General features: G+C 56.6%; 1 protein-coding gene across 1 annotated transcript in view; it reads left to right on the top strand.

The window, feature by feature from the left end:
• Positions 1-19,682, top strand: part of PAX7 (paired box 7) — a 100,308-nt gene extending 80,626 nt beyond the window's left edge. Inside the window, exons 10-11 of the mRNA XM_072828453.1 lie at positions 8,740-8,986; positions 15,730-19,682. Coding sequence (XP_072684554.1) covers positions 8,740-8,986; positions 15,730-15,845 — 363 coding nt within the window. The 3' untranslated portion in view covers positions 15,846-19,682. The remainder of the gene's footprint in view (positions 1-8,739; positions 8,987-15,729) is intronic.
• Positions 19,683-20,480: the final 798 nt, after the last annotated feature.

Here is a 20,480-nt window from a genome sequence, read left to right as displayed (position 1 = left end):
GGATGACAGATAAATTCCTTCCTTCCTTCCTTCCTTCTTTCCTTCCTTCCTTCCTTCCTTCACTCACTCAACCAATATTAGTTGCACACCTACTATCTCCAGGCACTGGGACTAGGATGGGAAGTCTGCCCCCTAGCAGCTCCTGGCCAAGCCCCGGGTCAGGGTCAGGGTCAGGGTCAGTGGGTAGAGCCACAGCAGGGCTGATAGCATCCTCTGGGTGAGGCCCAAGCCCAAGAATAAACAGCGTTTTGCAGCTTAGGCTTCCTGGGTATTCGTCCACATGCTGGGAGTTCTTACCTGAGTCAAGGCTGAAGCCTTTCTCTGCAGAGATTACCGCCCTCGATGCCCCCTCCCCGCCCCGCCTCCCTCTGTATTTAGGCAAAGCCTGTGTCCTGAGTCTTTTCAGGTCAGCTGTGTAGGACCCCCTGGTGGAAGGGAACAATAGCCTGAAGGAGTTTGGGGCTGGGGAGTCCCCCCAGTCAGCGATAGCAGTCTGTGACCATCTGGCCCCCGGTTCCAGGGGGTACCCATGGGGAGACCAGCAAAAGGGGCAGACAGGGCACGTACCCATACACATGTGCAGTCCTTGCATGCACACACATGCTAAGACTCACACACAAAGTTCATATATTGTCACGTGATACTCTCATGTGCACATGCATGTGTGCACACATAGTGCTCTTACACACATGCAATAGTCCCACCTGTGATACTCCCACGTGCACCCACACAGCACGCACACACACACACACGCACACACACACATGCACACATGCATGAACCTAAGAATGACCCAGAGCTGTCTATGGTAAATGAAGACCACAGGCAGGTGCAGGACCAAGAACATTGGACTAGAAGCCAGGGGTCGAGGGTTCTTGCCCCACTGATGCTGCTCATTCCTTAGGTGACTCTGGGGGAGCCCCTTAGTCTGTCCGTCATCTGCAAAGGTTTGAGGCTTGAGGGGAAATGCTTTGGAAACTGTAAGGCACTGTGCTGGGCAAGAAAATGGCAGTAGCCAGGCTTAGGAGAGCATTCTCGGAAGGCTGGTGGTGGCGTCTGAGAGAGGCTGGGGTCAGGGGGTGGGTGGAGGAGGAAGGGGAGCTTGCTCTCCTGGTTGAGATGTGGACAGGGGAGGGAGGAGGAGGGCCATAAGCAGAGGGATGGAAGGCAAAGGGGGGCGAGGCCGGGGAGACCTGCAGGAAATCTTGTTTGGAAGCTCAAAGTCAGCACCCGAAGCCCATTACTGCTGTCCACAGGGGGCAGGGAGAGGGGAGGGGGCCGATCCTCTTAGCAAGTCGGCAGGAGCAGGAGAGAGGGGGAGCGGGGGTGGTGCATGGCTGCCTGGGTGGGTGATTTCTCGCTTGCACTAATCCCAGTGTGGAGCTGGGGACAGGCAGTGGGACAGGCGGGGGTGTGTGTCTGTGTGATGTGCGTCTGGGTGTCCGTCAGGGGCTGGAGCTGGGTGAACAGGGGCTCATGGGCTCCCATCAGTGAGCTGGCGATTGTGGGGTTGTGAGGTTGCAGTGCGTGTGAACATGTGTGTGTGCTCACCGGGGTGTGCGCGTCTGTGAGGCACGCGATGGCCTGTGGCCTAGCTGTGTGGGTACGCGCACTTTATCGTGTGTATCAGTCTTTGTGTGCTCGTGTCGGCCCGTCTCCCTAATGCTGTGTGCCGCCGCTACGAGTGTCCGTGTGTTTTGTGTGTGCGCGCCCGCGTCTTCATCCATGTGGGTGAGGACTTGGGGTCGTTAGCATGAGTGTGGAGCAATAACAACGATGATTTGAAAGCCGTGGCTTGCAAACTCAGCTGCACATTAGAACCACCTCGGGGGAGCAGGCTTTACAAACACTCCTGATGCCCAGACCCTCAGAATCCACAGGGTGTGAGGCCCAGGGTGTGAAGCCCTGGCATTGGCATTTTATTTATTTATTTTTTAAGATTGTATTTATGTATTTGAGAGAGAGAGAGCAAGTGAGCACAAGCAGGGGGAGGAGCAGAGGCAGAGGGAGAAGCGGACTCCCCGCTGAGCACGAAGCACAACGTGAGGCTCCATCCCAAGACCCCGAGATCATGACCTGAGCCGAAGGTGGATGCTCAACTGACTGAGCCACTCAGGTGCCCCAGGCATTGGGATTTTATTTTATTTTTTAAATGTTTAAATTTTTTTTTAAGAGTTTATTTATTTATTCATGAGAGACACACAGAGAGAGGCAGGGACACAGGCAGAGGGAGAAGCAGGCTCCACGCAGGGAGCCTGATGTGGGACTCGATCCTGGGACTCCAGGATCATGCTCTGGGCTGAAGGCAGTGGTAAACTACTAAGCCATCGGGGCTGCCCCAAATTTTTAAATTTTTAAAAATTGTTATTTAATTTATTTATTCCTGAGAGACACAGACAGAGAGGCAGGAACATAGATAGAGGGAGAAGCAGACTCCCTGTGGGGTGCTCGACGCAGGGCTTGATCCCCCAACCCCTGATCATGCCCTGAGCCAAAGGCAGATGCTCAACCGACTGAGCCACCCGGGTGCCCCAGGCATCTGCATTTTGAATGACTCCCCAGGGGATGCCAATGGGGAGGCGGTGCCTGAGCAGAGCCCAGTGGAGCAGCCAGGTCTCTCCTCCCCTGCCCTCAGCCTGCCCCCGGGAGCTCCATCTGCACACAGCGAGGGGGTCCCAGCCCCAGACCTTGAGGGGCCAGGGCACATCGTCCCCGTGAGCTAGGCTGCCCCAGGTAATCCCCAGCCCACAGAGACGTAGATCATGGAGTCCCAGCATTGTGTCCCATCCCCGGCGATCTGTGCCCTGGCCTTCCGCCCTGACAGCGGGCACAGGCTGGCCTCCGATCCTGCCCCCCATCACCTGTTGAGGAAGTAGGAGAATGAGCTAGTGAGGTGGGGAACCCGGCTGGAGGCGGGGAGATAGAAGTGCTCAGTGCGCCATTCCAGCCTGTCCTTTAGGAGGCCACCAACCCGAGGCTGAAGGCAGGAGGGAGCGACAGTAAGCCCAGGGATGGGCGACCCTGCTGGTAGCTGGTGGTGACTCTCTCCCGGAGTGCAAGTCACTGCCATCCTTGGGGTCTCCGTTTCCGCTGGAGGCGTCACAGACTCGCCATCAGGGCCCCAGCTTCTGCGTGGGGGTAGGGAGTCTCCCTTCAGAAAGCTCCCACTGTGTGCCAGGCTCCCGGGGAAGAAGAGAGGACAAAGGCACAGTCAGGCCTCCAGTCTGCCCGCAGGTGATGGTTTCGAGCTCAGGCCAGGTCCCTTCTCCTCCAGGTGAGAGCGGAGGGGCGACAGCGAGCACGTGCTGAGAACAGGCCGTGGGCGCGTTCACCGTGCTCCGACTCCTTTATTTCTTACAGTGACCCCATAGGGAGCTACGGTTGTTGCCAGGCCCGTTATACAGACGAGAAAGCTGAGGCAGAGAAGGTTAAAGAGATGGCCCAGGGTCACAGCTCCCCGGGGGGAGCCTGGATGCAGGGGCTGATTCTCTGGCTCAAGGCGCCGCAGAGAAGCCCCTGGAAGCCCTGAATGGGTGAGTCTCGGGGGTGGAAGTGCTGTCCCTCGGGGGCCTCGGGGTCCCCTGCGGACGTGCGAGCTGGGGCTCCCTGACCTGTCCACTGGTCCAGGTGGTCCTGGGCCTCCTTCCAGCCCTGGTCCCATCCCCGGGGCCCTCCGGGCTTGATCCCTGCCCTGCCTCGTCTCCTCTCCGTCCCTCCGCGGCCCCCGCCTGCCGCCCCCCACCCCGCCACGGAGCCCCGGTGATGGCGATCCCCTCCTAATTGCAGCCTTGCTCCCGAAGCGCGCTCGGTTATCACAGAGGGTGCAGATCCCACCGCTCAGCCTCCTCGGTCCCAGGCCCTGGGGCCAGCTCAGGAGCGGAGGGAATTAATTACATTTTTCCCATCCCCTCCTTTTCAGGGAGGGGAGCGCGCCACCGCGTCCCGGGGAGGGGGTGGCGAGCGGAGGATGTGGAAGGAGGGCTGGCACGGGGGCTCCCGCGGCCCCCCGCCCCCCAAACCTGCCAGCCTCTCCCCCAGCGGCGGAAGGGGGGATGAGGCCGCCCCTTATTGATTTAGTCTGGTGGAGGCTGGGACTGATTTAGAGCCCAGGGAGAGGAAGGGGCTGGGGGCGGGCGGGGGCCCGAGGAAGGGACGGCTGTCACTCAGCCTGACGGACAGCCCGGAGATTTGCCTTCAGATAAAACCTTACAGATGTGGAGGTCGGTATTGATTTTGAGTTAGTAACGGTAACGTACCAAGAAGTAATACATTAGCCAAAGCAAGGTCACCGGGAAGAAAGTAAAACCCACCGGGGGAGAGGCCTTAGCATTCTTGAGGGGGGGGGGAATTACCGCATCAGACTGGGACTTCCTCAAGTTCAAAAGTTTGCAGGCCCCACACTCTTGGGCTGGGCCCGTAACCCTGGGCAAGGCTTCCTGCCTCTGCGGCCGGAGGAGGGGGCTCCCGGGGGTGCAGGGGCCAACCGGAGGCCATGGAGGGCCACTTGGGTCCGCGGGACTCCCCGCCGCGGGGCTGCCCCTGGCCCCTCTCCCCAGCATCTCTCCAGCACAGGCTGCTGGGGTCAGGGAGACGTGGGTTCGAATCCCAACCCCGCCGCGTCCTGGCTGTGTGACCTCGACTGTGCCTTTCCATGTCTCTGTGTCTCGGTTTCCTTGTCTGCATAAGAGGGGTGATCATCACCCATGGGCCCTAGGAGGGAGCGCGCCCACCTCCCTCTTCAGCGGGGTCCTGTCCCACTTGCTTGGAAACTGCTGTGCCTGGAGCCGGGGTGGGATGAAATGGAAGCTCTTTGATCCGCAGGCCGCCAGGGACTCCGGGAGAGAGTAAGCAGCCTCCTCACGTCCCCATTCACACCTATCCCAGATGTGGATTTGATTTGATGTTCCAGGGCAAATCCCATTGAACAAATCCCATTACTGAAAAATCTCCCCGGGCCTGAGCTGTATCTGAGGCCTCTCGAGCCACCGGGCACCACACGAGCCCCTTCTGACGAACTCCGGGAGGTCTTGCAGCTCTCAGGATTTTCACTCTCAACACTGACCTTCTTGCTATTTCCTAAACCTGCTGTGTGTGTTCCCACCCCAGGCCCTTTGCACTGGCTGGCTCCTCTGCCTGCAAAGCTCTTCCGCGATATCCTCCCATCGCTGGCTCTTTTTGCTCTTGCTGGATGGGGACGTATTCCCTTTGTGTATCCGCCGCTACAAACACTTCTCGGTATCTGAAATTATATTGTGTATTTGTTTGTCATCAGCCTCCTTCACGAGGGGCTGGCTCCAGGCGGGCACGGAGTTGCTGGTGCTCGCTGCTGCACCCTCAGTGCCCCGCTCAGTGTCGGCACATAACAGGTGCTCACTAAAGATTTGTTAAGTGAGGTCCGTGAATCCAACCGGGTTTTCCTGGGCTCGTGGTATGCAACAGGCGCGGTGTCGGTGCTGGGGCGGCCAAAGCTGGGTGAGCCGCAGTTGCCCTCCTGCCCTCGAAGGGCTCACAGTCCAGCCCTGTCTGCAGCCTGGCACATGGCTGCAGGCTGTGAAATGTGTTGAGTGCGGAAATGAATGAATGACAGGTGTCTTCGGGAGACACTGTATCGCTCACTCGGTGGAGCTGGGACCCAAAGCGTAAGGCGGGGAGTGGGGGAGGAGTTGGGACAGGTAGGTAGGTAGGTAGTGGTCTGAGCACAAGAGGCCCAGGGAGAAGCAGGCTCCCCACTAAGCAGGGAGCCCCATGTGAGGCTTCACCTGAGCCAAAGGCAGACGCTTAACCGACTGAGCCACCCGGGCACCCGCCACCCATAATTCCTGAGAGCTGGGGTCAGATTTGTGGCAGTTCTCGGTGGGTCTGTGCCCTGCAGGGTGAGTGTGTTCTGTGCAGAGCTCCCAGGCCATCCCCGAATGTGCTCCTCCTCCTCCTAGCCCCTTCCCCTCCCTCCCCTCCCATTCCCTTGTCTCTTGCAGCTCGGCCTCTTGGCCTGTGCACAGGAGGGAAGGATGAGACCAGGGTCTCTCCAGAGCGGACCGACCCTCCCGAGAGTCTCCCCACCCCGACAATTAGCCTCCTGAAGGAAGGGGGACCGGGCCTGTGGATTTTCCCTGAGCCTCTGAGTCTGATCTTGGGGTCCAGACCTCCTTCGAGGGGAGACCAGGGTTAATGTTTAGGTTAATGTTTATGGGATTGGGGTGGGGGATATGGGATGGGTGATGATTTTCTTAATTTAGATGGAAAGTGGAGTCTAGATGGGGAAACTGAGAGGCAATTGGGAAGAGAATCAAGTCCCCTAACCCCCTGGCAAGTGCTAGATTCCTGAATTTGCCCTGAGATCCCCCCGCCCTCCTCCCCAGACCACAGACCTACACACACCAAATTCCCTAGGCCCAGGAGAACCCATCTGCACAGCCAGAAAGCAACACACGGGGCCCAACAGTGGCAGGCGTCCTCACAGACCACCCCCTTGCTGGGGTCCCTCTTGCCACCCCCACTCGGACCTCTACATGGACCCTCCCGTGAAAGAGGGTGGGTTGGTAGATCCCATGGGTCAGGCCTGCCCAGACTCTCCCCTTCTCACACACTCATCCCCTTGTGGCTTTGCCATGTCCATGGGGCTGACACACCATTAAGTCCTTCCTAAGCCCTGTCAGCTGCAGTGGAGGCAAAGACCAGCCTCCCCACCCCCAGCCCCAGGCCTAGTGCCCTTGATTCTGGCTCTGGGGGAGGGGGAGTGAAAGGACCCAGGAGGGTGACCCCAAGGTGAGGGGATTGTGTTGGGAGCATCCAGGGAAGGGGCTGGGAGGGGCTGTGGGAGGGGCTGTGCCCATGCTCCAGCCACAAGGGGCCCCAGCCTCACTCACCCCGGCCAGCGACTGTCCAGGCGGCCGGCCCCTGGAGTGAGAACCTCTGAAGGGGTCAGATGCCCAAACTCACCCCTTGAGAGTCAGTCCCGACCCTACCAAGCGAGCAGGCCCCGAGCTGCTCCCTGCACACTTGCAGTGAGGTCTGGAGAAGCCACAGCCTGTCACTTCGTCTGAGGAAGGGGCACCCCGGCCTGGCCTCGCACACCTCTTTAGGGATCTGGATTGGGGGAGTCGCATGAGTTCACACCAGGACGATGGAGTGGAAAGAGAAAGGGGAAGAGGGGCCCTGGGGGAGGCGGGGCCCGAGCTCTCGGCACGCAGACCCCGCCTCACACCCGCAGCCACCCTCTGGGTTGGGGACGGTCACGGAAGCTAAGGGACATCTCACGGGTCTGCGGAGAAGCCCAGGGGCTGTCCCCGGCCTGAGGATTCCACATCCATGCCCTCCGCGCCCCCATGCCTCAGTGCCTACGGTGAGGACAGGTCATAGGAGAAGGTCACAGTTTCCAGAAGTATCCGGTCTTCAAGTAGATGGTTTGCTCCCATGCCCCTAGCCTGACTTCTCTCAGGGGAATCCGAGAACACAGCCGTGTCCCCAGCACGGACCCCAGCTGCTGCTTCGGGCAGGTGAGCGGCACAGCTTCCCCCCGGCACTGCGGCCTCCCTCCCATAAGGGGTGGCATCGCCGGGAGGTCGCCAGGGTCCTGGGCCCTGCAGGCCCGCTGCACTAGGACCTGCCTCTCCGTCGTCTCCCTGGGCTGGCTGCGACACCCGTGCTCCCACACTGAGGGACTCCTGCTGTCGGCACCACTTTCCCTCGCCCTCTCTGCTGGAGAGCTGGACAGCAGCTGTCACCTCCTCCAGAAGCCTTCCTGGACCACCAGACTGGCTGAGCTCCCTTCCCTGGGTTCCCACGGCCCCCCTGAGCGGCCTCTGACGTGCCCCACACTGCTTCATATCTTGACGATCTGCTCCCTGCTGCCTCCCCAACCAGACTCAGACATTCCCTCCCCGCCCCCCGCCAAGGGCAGGGACCATGGCTGTCCCACCTCTGAAGACCCAGCGCCCCGCCTGAGTCACCACCAATGCATGTTTGTTGAATGAATAAGTGAATGCACCAGTGAACCAACACCAGGCTCTCTAAGCTGGGTGTCTAGGGGTGAGCCTCACCCCGGCCGTCTGGGCCGCCAGCCCTATGGGGAGCCCCTGCTGGCTGTCCCGGCCAGGCAGGGGGGTGATGATCACAGGTACCTGAATGCTACCGGCGTCAGAGAAAGGTGCCCGCAAGGCTCTCTGAAAGCGTTGGCCGTGGATGTCGGTGTGTTAGGGGCAGAACCTCAAAGTCAAGAGCACAGCAGGCCTAACGCAGGACCAGGTGTGAGGCCAGACAGATCAGAGTCCTGTTCTAGCCTCTGTAGGGGGGGATGGGGGCATCTGAGCCTGACGGGGGAGGCGCAGATTCCTGCCCTGGAGGAGCCCCTGTCTGCTGGGAGGCCTCATTAGTCCGTTCGTCCGTGCGTTCGTTCGTCAGACAGGCACCAGGTGCCCCTTAGAGCCAGACCTGGGGATATGCAGAGGTGGGGGAGGCCCTGCCCTGCCCCCTGGAGCGCTCGGTCAGGGGAGATCCCGTGGGTTGGGACCTGACCAGGAGACACCACTAACCGTCTTACCCCCGGGGCGAGCAAACCAGGTAAACTGAGGCTCTCGGTGCTACACAGGCATCTCAGGGGAGCAACCCCAGCCAAGGCCTGTCTGGAGCCAGCCTGGCCTCACCCCCTCCAACCCCGTATCTGTGGGGTCCGTGCTCTGAGCCCCAGGTGCCCGCTGCTCGCCCGCTGCTCGGGCCGCACTGATCGTCTCTCCCCCGCAGGTGATGAGCATTCTGAGCAACCCCAGCGCCGTGCCGCCACAGCCACAGGCCGACTTCTCCATCTCCCCGCTGCACGGCGGGCTGGACTCGGCCACCTCCATCTCGGCCAGCTGCAGCCAGCGGGCCGACTCCATCAAGCCGGGAGACAGCCTGCCCACCTCCCAGTCCTACTGCCCGCCCACCTACAGCACCACCGGCTACAGCGTGGACCCCGTGGCTGGCTACCAGTACGGCCAGTACGGCCAGAGTGAGTGCCTGGCGCCCCAGCTGTCCCCTTCCCCACCCCTGCCCTGCTGCAAGCATGTTCTGGGTGTTTAGAGAACCTCTGTTCAGTTACAGAGAGCTGCAGGGTGGTGTTGGGGTGGGGGCGCCCATTTCACAGATGAGAAAATCGAGGCCCGGTTGTCCTAAGATGATACTGAGCCAGGCCCCTGCACCCCCGCTACTGTGATCTCGGAGCAGTGCTGTCCCACAGAAGCGTAATACAAGCCACGAATGGCATTTAAAATTTAAATTAAATTAATTTAAATTTTTAAAATTTAAGCCACGGCTTACAACGTAAGAGGAAACAAGCGGACTTCTTTTTACTAACGTGTTGTTTGACCCGGTATATCTGAAATGATGACCATCTGACACGAATCCACGCAGAGTTACGAACGAGATATTTCGCATTCTTCTTTTTCACGCGCTATCTTTGAAATCCAGCCCATTTTAGTTCAGACGCTAGGTTTTCATTGGAACTGCTTGATCTGTATTTAAATTTCATAAAATTACAGCTGAGAAGGGGGATTTACACACCCAACTTGTTCCAAATATACTGTAGAGTTTCCCAACCACTAAGCTAAATCGAATTTCAGTTTTCACATTTAAATTAGATAGAATTAAATTAAAATGTAAAATCCGGTTCCTCGGTTGTGTGGCCACATTGCAGGGGCTCGATGGCCGCGTGTGGCTGCCGTGTTGGACGGCGCGGTACTAGAGACCCTGCCCTGTCCTGCCCCTCTGGATACGGGGGACAGCTGGATTTTCGACTCTCTCCTGAACCTGCCTCCCATCCTCAGCCTCGATCGTCCCCCGGGCACCTCGCCTAGATGCGGGGGACAGCGGACGCCCGGCCCCGTGGCTGCCAAAGGCAGGCCCGGCCACAGCCTCCAGCCGCCAGATGGGGCAGCGTCGGGGCAGGCCGAGAGGCACCGGGAGCCGAGGTCACGGGGCCCCCCTCCTGCCCCCCTCCTGGCAAAGGCCTCACCTGCTGGTGTCAAACTAATCAGAAGGGCGTGTGGTGCGAGGCCGAGGTCCCAGCCCCAGGGCATCCTCTGCCCTCCTCCGCCGCCGCCCTGGCCCGGCCTCACTGACCTCTGCTTCCTGCCCCACACCAGCCGCTCCTCCCGCTCGGCCTTGGCCTCCACCGCTAAATGAGGGCCAGCTGTGCTGCGTTCACGGCCCCTGGCCCACGTATGCGTGTGCTCCGTTTATATGTGTGTGAGTGAGAATACGCGTGTCCTGGACTCGTACGATTCGTGAGTCTGTGTGTGTCGTGTAGTTCAGCGTACATGTGTTCGTGCACGCGTCCTGTGTGTAGGCGTGTGTTTGCATGTGTGAATGTGTGAGGGGCACGCATGAGCATATGCACGTGACCATTCACGTCTCTTAGCTTACGCGAGCATATTGTGTCCACGTGATATGCATATGAGTTTGTGAACATACCAAGGTGCACGCATTTGGTCCTGCGAGTGTGTCCGTCGTACATACACACGTGTGTTTAAATGTACGTTCAGGTGTATACACGTGGCTGAGTGTGCCCGTGTGTTTGACATATGTGACGGGCATGTGTCACTCTGTGGACAAGTAGAGCAAACAGGTGTGCGTGTGTACAGATGCATGTAAGAGTGTGTAGATGTGCGTGGTTATACGTACGCTTCTATGCATGTGCACTCCGACGTGCACAGATGCTTGGATGTGTCCGTGGATGTGTAGATATTTTGGAGTGCATGTGTATGGAGTGGTATGCTCCGTGTGCAGTGTGTAAATATGGAGGGGGGTGTGCTAGGTGTGCACGTAGGTGTGGCTGTGAGTCCCCGTGTGTAGCTGCGCATCTGGGCCTGGACGCACGGTGTTGCCTGTGTGTATAACGGTGCCTGCGTACGGAGTCGTGTGCGCAAGGAGCAAGGGTGTGAGGGGGCACAGCACGTGTGTGCAGGTACGGCTCAGGGCGGGGCGCACACATGTGCACACAAGTGTCTCCAGAGGGGCCCGGGGGCGATCCCCTGCCCCGGCCCGGGTTCCCGGGCAGAGCGGGACACACATGCTCTTGATAAAGAGTTTAGAGCAGCTCCGCGGCGGCAGCGGCCCGGCCTGGGGCGGGCGTTAGTCACACCCGGGCCCCGTGCCCTGCTCCGGGGGTGCCTGCCCAAGTCGGAAATAAAATTAACCCCAAAGTCAGCACGGGGGCTGCAAGGGAGGGGGGATCAAAAGAGAAAGGGCCCAGGAGGCGAGAAAGGAGCGTTTGTTCCCCCAGAAGCTGGCCAGAGCCAGCTGCCCTCCCCACCTCCCTCCCTCCTTCCCCTTCTCCTCACTCACCCCTGCCAGCTCCAGCCCTGCCCTCCCCGGCTCCTCCAGGGCTGGCTCAGAGCGCTCCTGAGCTGACCCTCCAGCCCTATCCAGAGGGAACCCCACATAGGTTCTAGGGTCTGGCTGGGAGGGGCCCTACTCCCACTGATTCCACCACGTCACCCTGCCTCTGAGCCTCGGTTTTACCATCTGGGAGGTGGGAGTCCAGAGAGTAGACACCCAGAGTTTTTCCATTGTGTCGTCTTCCTCACCCTTAACGTTCTGGGACAGCCAGGGTCAGGGACACACCCCCTGTCACGGGCGACTGAATACACCTATGACCGGGCTCCCAGTTCACCTGCAAAGGTGCACCTCCCACACAGCCTCTGTGTGCACCTCGGTCCACCCGTCACCTGCTCCCACCAGTCCCGTGCGTGAGTTCAGCCCACCAGGCACTGGGCAAGTTGCATGTTCCTCATTTCACGCCATCGTCAAAGCCCCACGTGCAGCAGGTTATCACTTGTCCTCAGGTTATAGATGCAAGGCTAAGGCTGAGGGGCTAGGGACCTTCCCCAGGTCACACAGCAGGTGAACGGTGGACTCCAGGTCCCCGAACTTCCCTCCTGACTTCCAACCTGGTTCTCTTTTGGCCAAACCACAAACTCGTGTAAGACACTCAGTAATACTACGCACCTCGGCCCACCGTTGTGCGGGTTCACGTTCAGGGCCTCGCAGGCACCTGTGCGTGAAGAGCCGCACGCACACAGATTTGTTCCTGAGCGTTCCCGGATGTGTGACTCTGTACGTGGCTTCGGGGTTTATTGAGCATCTACTGTGGGCCAGGCCCTTGTGGCTGCCCTGTGTGGTGTCCAGGTTATTCCTCCTGGACAGACCAGGCCATGGACCCCAGAGAGGTTATTTGCCTGAGATCCCGCGTGGACGTGAACACAGCCACGCCTATGGCCTCGCCCTCAGAGAGGCTCCCTCGCAGGTGTGCGGGGAGCATGCATGTGGCCAGACTCCTCCGCAGGAGAGTCCTCCCCTCTCCCCGGGCCTCTTGTCTTTCCCAGGGACACCTCTACACCTTCTCTTGTTCCTGGCCATCATCTGTCCATCTGTCTGTCTCTCCTGTCCCTGGAGGGGGTGAGGGCAGGGGGCAGGAACGGGGCACACGGCAGATTAATACGGCCCCGGTGTTCCCAGAGGCCAGGGCCGTACTAATGATGGGGCTGATAGAACGCAGAAGTGTGAAAAGAATTTTAATAGATCTGACAAGTCTAATAAGAATTTGTGTCTAGAAGGGTCCTCCTCTGGGGCCGCAGGCTGACGAGGCGCTGACGGCTGAGATTTGTTTACTGGTTGGCATCTCCTGCCAACTCCCGATTAATCTAATTTGAGACATTTCGAGCCCAGGCGCGGGCACCAGGCAGAGGAGGGACGCGGAGAGACAGAGGGACAGGCGGGGCCATTGACAGAGGCTGTAATGAGAAATGTCACAGCCCTGCCCTCGCCGGCCCCTGGCTCGACCCCAGGGAGAGGCAGGCTCTGCGGCACGAAGGGTGCCCTTGAAGTTGGCTGGTCATCAGTAGAGTTGGGCTTCTTGGTGTCTCTTTGCCCACCTTGACGGGGCCTGGGGCCCACTGTGCGCTGGGCCCTGGCCGGAAACCCGGAGATGCTAAAAAGGATGACACCGAGTGACCAGAGGCACAAGCGGGACGAATTCGGGTTCCTCCGTCTCATGTGCTGTGCCTGCCTGTGAGTCGGCGATCTTGCTGTGCCTCAGTTTCCACCTTGGTAAAGTGGGAACGGCTGTACCCTAATGCATGAGACTGTTGAGAGGTTGAGACTGCGGCCGCCTTGCCACCACCCCCGCCCCAGGAAGAGCTGCAGAGGCTGGCACAGAGTTTGGTGAGAGGTAGAATCAGGGGGATGAGGGGGATGTAGGCGGAGCCTCCGGTGAGTTGGGAAGGTCACCTGACTTGGTCATGTGCAGCAGGTTATCATTTCCTGGGGTGGAAAATGGGGCCAGTGTGGGATTTGGTGCAGAGTAGCCTCTAAAGTACGCTGCATATGCCAGGGGTTGTTCTGTAGGAGGCTGCAGGTGAAGTGTGCATGGAGGAGGCTGGGACTTGGCATCAGACCCCCCCGGCTTCAATCCCAGCTCCACCACCTAACAACCAAGTGACCTTTCAAGTTACACGGCACCTTAGGGCGCAGCCTCGGCCCTATCCCCCGTAAAATGGGATCGCAGAACTGAGCTAGAGCACGGGTAGTGCTTGCACCAGGAGGGCCAGAGCACCAGCTGGGTGGGTGGTAGCTCCTCCCTCTCCTCCTGCTGCCACTCTGCGCATTAGCTTCCTCAAAGCTGAGGGCAAGGCTCGATCGAGGTCAGGTCGGGGCCCTGGGACCCACATAAGACCTGCTCCAAGTAGCAGAGATGAGACACCTGAGTTGCAGGCTCCCCCTGAGGTCAGGGATCCGGCCTTCTTACACTTCCACCTGAAGCAAGGGGCAGACCCACGGCAGGGCAAGGCTGGCCACCACTGCCTCTGTGCTACCCGCTGGAAGCCTGAAAGCTGACTAACCTCAGGGGCAGCACCCAGGGGCTCAGCTCCAGCCTTAGAGCCTGGAAAACAGGAACACAGGGCCCAGCCAGGCACTCCAAAAACCCCAGGACATTTGCATATCCTTTGGGAATCTGGATGCAATCCCTGAGCCCTCTGTGCCCAGCATCCAAAAACATATCATCTCATTTGATCCTCATAAGAGCCCTTGAGGAGGCTGGGATTTGTTCTACCCATTTTACAGACAAGGAAATGGGCCTGGAGAGGCAGCATGATTTGCCCAAAGCCACATGAACAAGAGATAGTTGGACTCTGAGTTGTTCCATTTGCTGTTCCTTTCCTCCCTGCCGCCATCAAAGGTCCCATCTGCTCAGTGAATCCCAATCCTATGAGAGCCCAAGGCCCTTGAGCTCACCGTGTACCAGACGCAGCGCTGACTAACCTCTTCATATGCATTTTCTCACCTCGTCCCCACAATTCTTTGACCTAGGCGCTATCATCATCCCCATTCTACAGACAAGGAAACTGAGGCTTGGATAGGCGAGCTGGTGTGCCCCAGATCATACACTGAAAGTTGGTGGGTGTGGGATCTGAACCCCTAGGGGATATGGCCTCAATTACTGATACTGCCCACCATGCCTCCCTGGGCCTTGCCCACTGGCCATTCCCACACCTCCTGGCTCTACCCATGGGGCCCCTCAGGGGGCAGGTGACCAGGAGAATATTGGGCCAGGCCTCGTGATTCCAAGGCAGCACTCTTTACATTTCTTGTCACCTCTGGATCCAACAGATCCTAGGAGTTGGATTGGCCACAGCCACGGGTTCCAGTGTAGGAGGTAGCATCTCTGCAGTTCGTAGAGTCAAGACAGAACACATGCACACACAGACCTAGCAGTCACGCCTGCACACACACATGTATCGACACGTGTCCCTGGCTTAGGTGCAGCTCACGTGTACCTGGCTACCCATGCTTGCGCAGGCATTCCCACTGTTGTACTCACACAGGTACACACAGCTGCCCGCATCTATCCGCATGTACACGTGTGAGCATCATTCACGTGTGAATGTTCACATTAGTGCCCCTTACAGAGACTTTTGTTTCCACTGTGCACAAGTACACACCCTCAGACTCATCTCTCTCCTCTGGATGGTCAGAACTTCGAGGCTAAAGGTCTCAGCTCCCTGCACATTAGGGTCCTGGCTCCTCCTTCCACATGAACCCCATCAGCTCAACTGTGAAAGCAGCTTTGCTTTTGAGTAAGGGATATCGCTTTGCCTCATCCGTGACTGGGCTCAGGGCCTGAAGAAGGCAGAAGGACCTTGCCCTCGTTACTACCTGGGCTCCAGGGGATTCATGGACGTCCCCCATAGCAGATGTAGGTACAGGCATGTTGGAACTAAGTCTTTGCTCAGCAACATGGATCCTCCCTATAGAACCTACAAGAGAGCTGGGCAAATAATAAGGGTTAAGTAAATATTTGCTGAATGGTTTGAGAGGAGGTAAGAGAAAGAGCTTCATGAAGAGATGGATGGATGGATGGATGGATGGATGGATGGAAGAAGCATGGCTAGATGGACAGAAGGGTGAACAGATGAATCAATGAATGGATATATGGATGGATGGATAGATGGATGGAAGATCAAATGGACAGATGGACAGAAGAGTGAACAGATGAATTGGTGAATGGATGGTTGGATGGATGGATGGATGGATGGATGGATGGATGGATGGATGGACAGATGGATAGGTGAACAGAAGGGTGAATGGGTGAATCAATGAATTATGTACATATGGATGGATGGATGTGTAACAAATGGAAGAATAGGCAAAAAGAACCTGTTTCTAGGAGTTTCTGTCTCTCTTTTTTTTTTCCAGCTGCTGTTGATTACCTGGCCAAAAACGTGAGCCTCTCCACACAGCGCCGTATGAAGCTCGGGGAGCATTCTGCTGTGCTGGGACTCCTGCCTGTGGAAACTGGCCAGGCCTACTAGGGCCCCTGGGGCGACTTGCCCCAGACCAAGTCCCAGCCCAACCCTTACTGGTCCCCAAGCCTCCCAGCCTCAGTCCTTTCATCGCCCTGGGGTCCCACGAGGCCAGGAAAGGAGCCCATTCCCTCCTCATAGCCAGCCCTCTGGAGATGTGCAGCCAGTCTACCATTCACCTATGTTTAGGCACCCAGAGTGACCCCCTTGGAGTCTCCCCCTCTACTCTCTCCCCAGGAGGGTTTCTGGTCAGCCTGCAGTCCTCCCCCCTCCCAGTCAAATCCTGTCGTGGCCTCTGTGCTATCTCAGGCACAGAAATGGAAGCTCACCCTGAATAGAGCACCTTGGGCACCCAAAGGAGGAAGGTGTCTGGGATGAGGTACTGGAGCCCTTTGGACCCAACTCCAGTGAGTACCCTGGCCAGAGGTGGGGGTGGAGCTCGCAGGGCCACTCTCAGCTGGAAGTGCTGGGAGCCAGCCCTCCCAGCTGGATCTCTGACCCAGGGCCAGAAGCATAGCCCGTTCCTCCTCTGGATGCTGGGGTGCCAGCAGAGAGGGGACCCTCGCCCTGGGGTTTTCCCAGGAGGATCACCCAGGAATTCTGAGGACTCCAGGACCCTCCATACACACCTCTGGTGGGTGTAGGGGAGGAATCTAGCCCAGGTAGGGGTACCAGAAAAAGCAGGAAGAGGTACCCAGGGGGCAGGGCTCATCAGCAGTGGGCCGCCAAGGGTGCAAGGACCCAACACAGGCACCCAGAGGCAGCAGGCTTCTAGACTGAAGGCCAAATTCCAACCTTGCCCAGCCTGTGCGGGGCCTGTGGAGCCCATAGGCCCTTCAGTTTTCTCATTCTCTGAATCACATGGGAGGGGAAGGAGACCAAGTCTTGCGTAAAGAGGTATAGGGCAGGCTCAGAAGGGGGCTTCGTAGCTGGGGTCCCTCTGTTTGTGGGCAGCAGACCTTTGTTGCCAAAGGCTTCCGTGCTCTGCCTTCAAGTCCACAATCCATGGAGCTGCAGTTTCTCACAAAGCCTCCCTCAGAGACCTGAGCCTGTCCCCTGCATGCCCAACCCTCTGTGAGGGGGACCTCCATCCACCCTTTAAGCTGCTGGGGTGCAGAGAACTTCCCTTGGAGCTCTGGAGGAGGGTTCTTGGACCAGCAAGGACAGCTTACCTAAGACAAGGCCACCAATTCCCCTTAACGTTTGGGGGGAGGGGGCATGTCCCCGTCCCACTGATAGTGGCACCTTTCAGTGTTGATCCACTCTAGGCTGAGAGGGCCCTGTCTACTCATCCAGAACAGTGAGGTGGGGACACATGTGGCCAGTCTTCAGGCCACCACTCCTGGAGAGGTTGGGGATGCCAAAGCTTCCAAAGAATCGGGGAAAGCCACCTTCCTTGGCCATGCCCATGGCTTCCTCATATCCCTTCTCTTTAAAAGTTGAGATCTTTGGGGAATGGTTCAAGCCCCTGACTATGCCTCCCTTGGGACTTTTCACCACCTTCACCTACTTATCAGAATTATATTCATCTTCACCATCACCATCATTATAATCTACACTTGGATCACCTTTATCAAGTGCTGCTAGGTTAAAGGCACTTGTGAGGGAGACACAGCCCTAAATCCACAGAGACTGGGCCAGATTGCTTGTCCCCGCCTGGGCACGTGAGGCCACCTCTTTGCTCAACCCATGCCGCTTGCTCTCAGCCGACAAGACATTCCTGGAGGGAAGGGCTGCTGCTTTGGGAGTCAACCTGAGTTCCTCCCTACTGGGGAACTGGACTGGCAAGATGCTAGGACACTTTCCTGCATAGATGCCACTTCTGTGACAAATGCTTACCTGTTTCTCATCTTCAGACTTGGTAGTATCAAGCCTGTCCTGGACCGTGGCCAGGGTGGCTCATATCTCTGGTTTAGAAGAACCTATACATATATGGGGACAAATAAACTCTTTGGTAGTAGCAGATACCTGGACATGTGTAGCCCATGGACTTCAACCAAGATTTCAACTGGAGCATCTACTGCAGGAGACTTTTGGTTCTTCAAGCTCTGGACAGAAAGGAAGACTGTGTCGTCCCTCGGTGACCCAGTCCCTATGTTTGTAACCATCACAGCCAGGAAGCAGCTCTTAAGATCAACCACGGTCTTCATCTACATTCCTTGAATGGTCAATCCTCCCCCTGGAGGCCTGGCTCAGAAATCATCTGAGTCCCCTTCTATACCCAGGAGCAGGGCTCTCAGGCAGGTGACATCAAAACAGCCAAGCCTCACCCTCAGGAGGTGACATTCCTATGCTAGGACCAATCCTAAATATCTGCCCCCTGTGATGAAATGAGAATAAACCAAGTGGCTTCTCATTATGTCCATCTTCTCTGGAGTTCTCCCAAGTCGCCATCTTGGTAGAAAATGGGACTCATTCCCCCTGGAGCCCCACCCCCCTCAGAAAGAGACCCTGACCCTAGCAGGTTTTCCCTAAAACCTTGTGTACTAGTGTGTCTAGCCAACTCAGTCCATAAAACTAAGTCTTTGTGCTGGCAGCTCACAACTTCAACCAGAGAGAGAACATGGGACAAGAGGTACAAGGCTTCAAATTCTTGAGGATTGACCACAGCCTGAGAAGAAGGCCTGAATCCCAGTGGCCAGACCCAGTGGCCCAGAAACAATCCCCATCCATTCCTGTAAATAGAATCCGTAGCAAAATAAGAGATGTTTCCTCCAACTTATCACGAGTAGCTGTTGGTCCTACCTATTGGGGGGGGGGGTCCCTCTTCTGAGCTCATTGTACATTAGTTGGAAATGTGGTGATGTGCTGTTCGTTTATAGGAAGTTGACTTTTATATAAATATATATATATATATACTAAAAAAGGAAAGAAAACCCCCACAGTGTGTGTCGTGCTAGTGCCAGGGACCATCTGTAGGGATATATCTGCATATTGTGTGTTTCAGATTATACATTCCAGGCTCTGTTGGGTTCTTTCATTTTTATTGCTTTGTTTTCTCATTTGGTATTTCTCTCTTGCTATGAAAAAAAAAAAGTGATGTGTAAGAACCAAGCTATGCTTTATACTCTTATTTTTTACTTGATTTACCTTTGCCATTCTTTTGCCAGAAGAACATGAAGAAGAGAGATAGAGGAATGAGAGAGAAGGAAAGAAGGATGAAGAGGGAGGTTTGCCCAGAAGAAAAAATGAGAAGGTCAGATTTCCAATCTGACTATGGCTTGAGAGCAGAACAGGTCCCAGAATTTGCCCAGACTCCACCGAGATCCAACGTTGTTTTCGATGGAGCTGGTGAAGCATTCTGAGATTTGGATCCTGGAACTTGGTGAAATTCCATGACTGCCCAAAAAAGACATTCTCTGGGGCCTCTCTCAGGTTGACGTTCTCGCCAAGCTCCCAATGTGCCCTTCACTACTGGACGCTTTTTGAGGTTGACAGCTCTGTCCTGCAAAGGCACCTAACCAAGACCAAATGGGGAGGGGGGTTACTCTGGCCGCCTTCTTGAAATGCTCAGAGACAACTGTGTATCGAATGCTTTTTCTGTCAACTCTAACATGGCCAATTCCCCCACCTGGGAAATATCTACATAGCACTCTAGATCATTCCTTCTTCCTAGTAATTGCAACTTGGTTGCTTCCGTGTTTGACTCACAGCCATATTCCTCCATCTGGAAGTGAGCGCGTGTGCATGAGAGTGTGAGTGGGGTGTGTGCGTGGGCCTGTGGGCACAAGGGTGTGTGTTTAACTATAATCGCACCATAATTTATTCAGCTATATGGAGTAGTAGACTAGAAAGAGAAACTGGCATTTGCTTTAACTACCTGCTTGTAAGCGCTTCCTCTGTAACTCAGGCGTAACTGTTATACATTAAAAGAAATTAAAGCATTTCCAAGGTTCCGTGTACTCAATTGATTGTCATTCGGCAGCTGCCCTAAAAGGAACCGAGGGGTGGTTGAGAACCCTAATTTAGAGGGTCAGGATAGGACCACCAGGTTCTCCAGTGCCAAGCAGCTGTTAGGCATGTAGAGGATGCCTACTCAATATTGATCAATGAATGCTGTTGCTTAAGCATCACTCTGATGAAATCTCAGTTCTGTTCAGTGGGCCAGACTTCCTGCTGCTAAGCTTAGAGCCCTCTGTGGCCCTCTCCCGGTACATCGAACTTGGAAGGTAGGAGAATGCTCAGAAGCTTCCATGCTTCAAAGGAAGAAGAAGCAGCTTCCACGTTTCCTAAAGAAGCAGAACCTGCTGTGGGGAATCAGGGGCAGGTGGATTTATGGAGGGGGAGCCCTCAAGAGAAATGCACGAGGAAGTGAAAAATGACGTAGGACAGAAGAAGGAGCTAAGCAAAGAGGGGGCTTTTTTTTGTTTTGTTTTTTTGTTTTTTTTATAAATTTTTATTTATTTATGATAGTCACAGAGAGAGAGAGAGAGGCAGAGACATAGGCAGAGGGAGAAGCAGGCTCCATGCACCGGGAGCCCAACGTGGGACTCGATCCTGGGTCTCCAGGATCGCGCCCTGGGCCAAAGGCAGGCGCCAAACCGCTGCGCCACCTAGGGATCCCCAAAGAGGGGGCTTTAAGTGGAGTCTCATTCCAACCTGATAGTCTAGGGAACTCTGGAGCATGAGTAGCGCAGAGTTAGT

The sequence above is a fragment of the Canis lupus genome, chromosome 5 (assembly GCF_048164855.1).
Source record: "Canis lupus baileyi chromosome 5, mCanLup2.hap1, whole genome shotgun sequence".
In the NCBI taxonomy this organism is placed as follows: domain Eukaryota; kingdom Metazoa; phylum Chordata; class Mammalia; order Carnivora; family Canidae; genus Canis; species Canis lupus.
The sequence above is the reverse complement of the archived record's forward strand: the minus strand, read 5'-3'. Positions and strand labels throughout refer to the sequence as shown.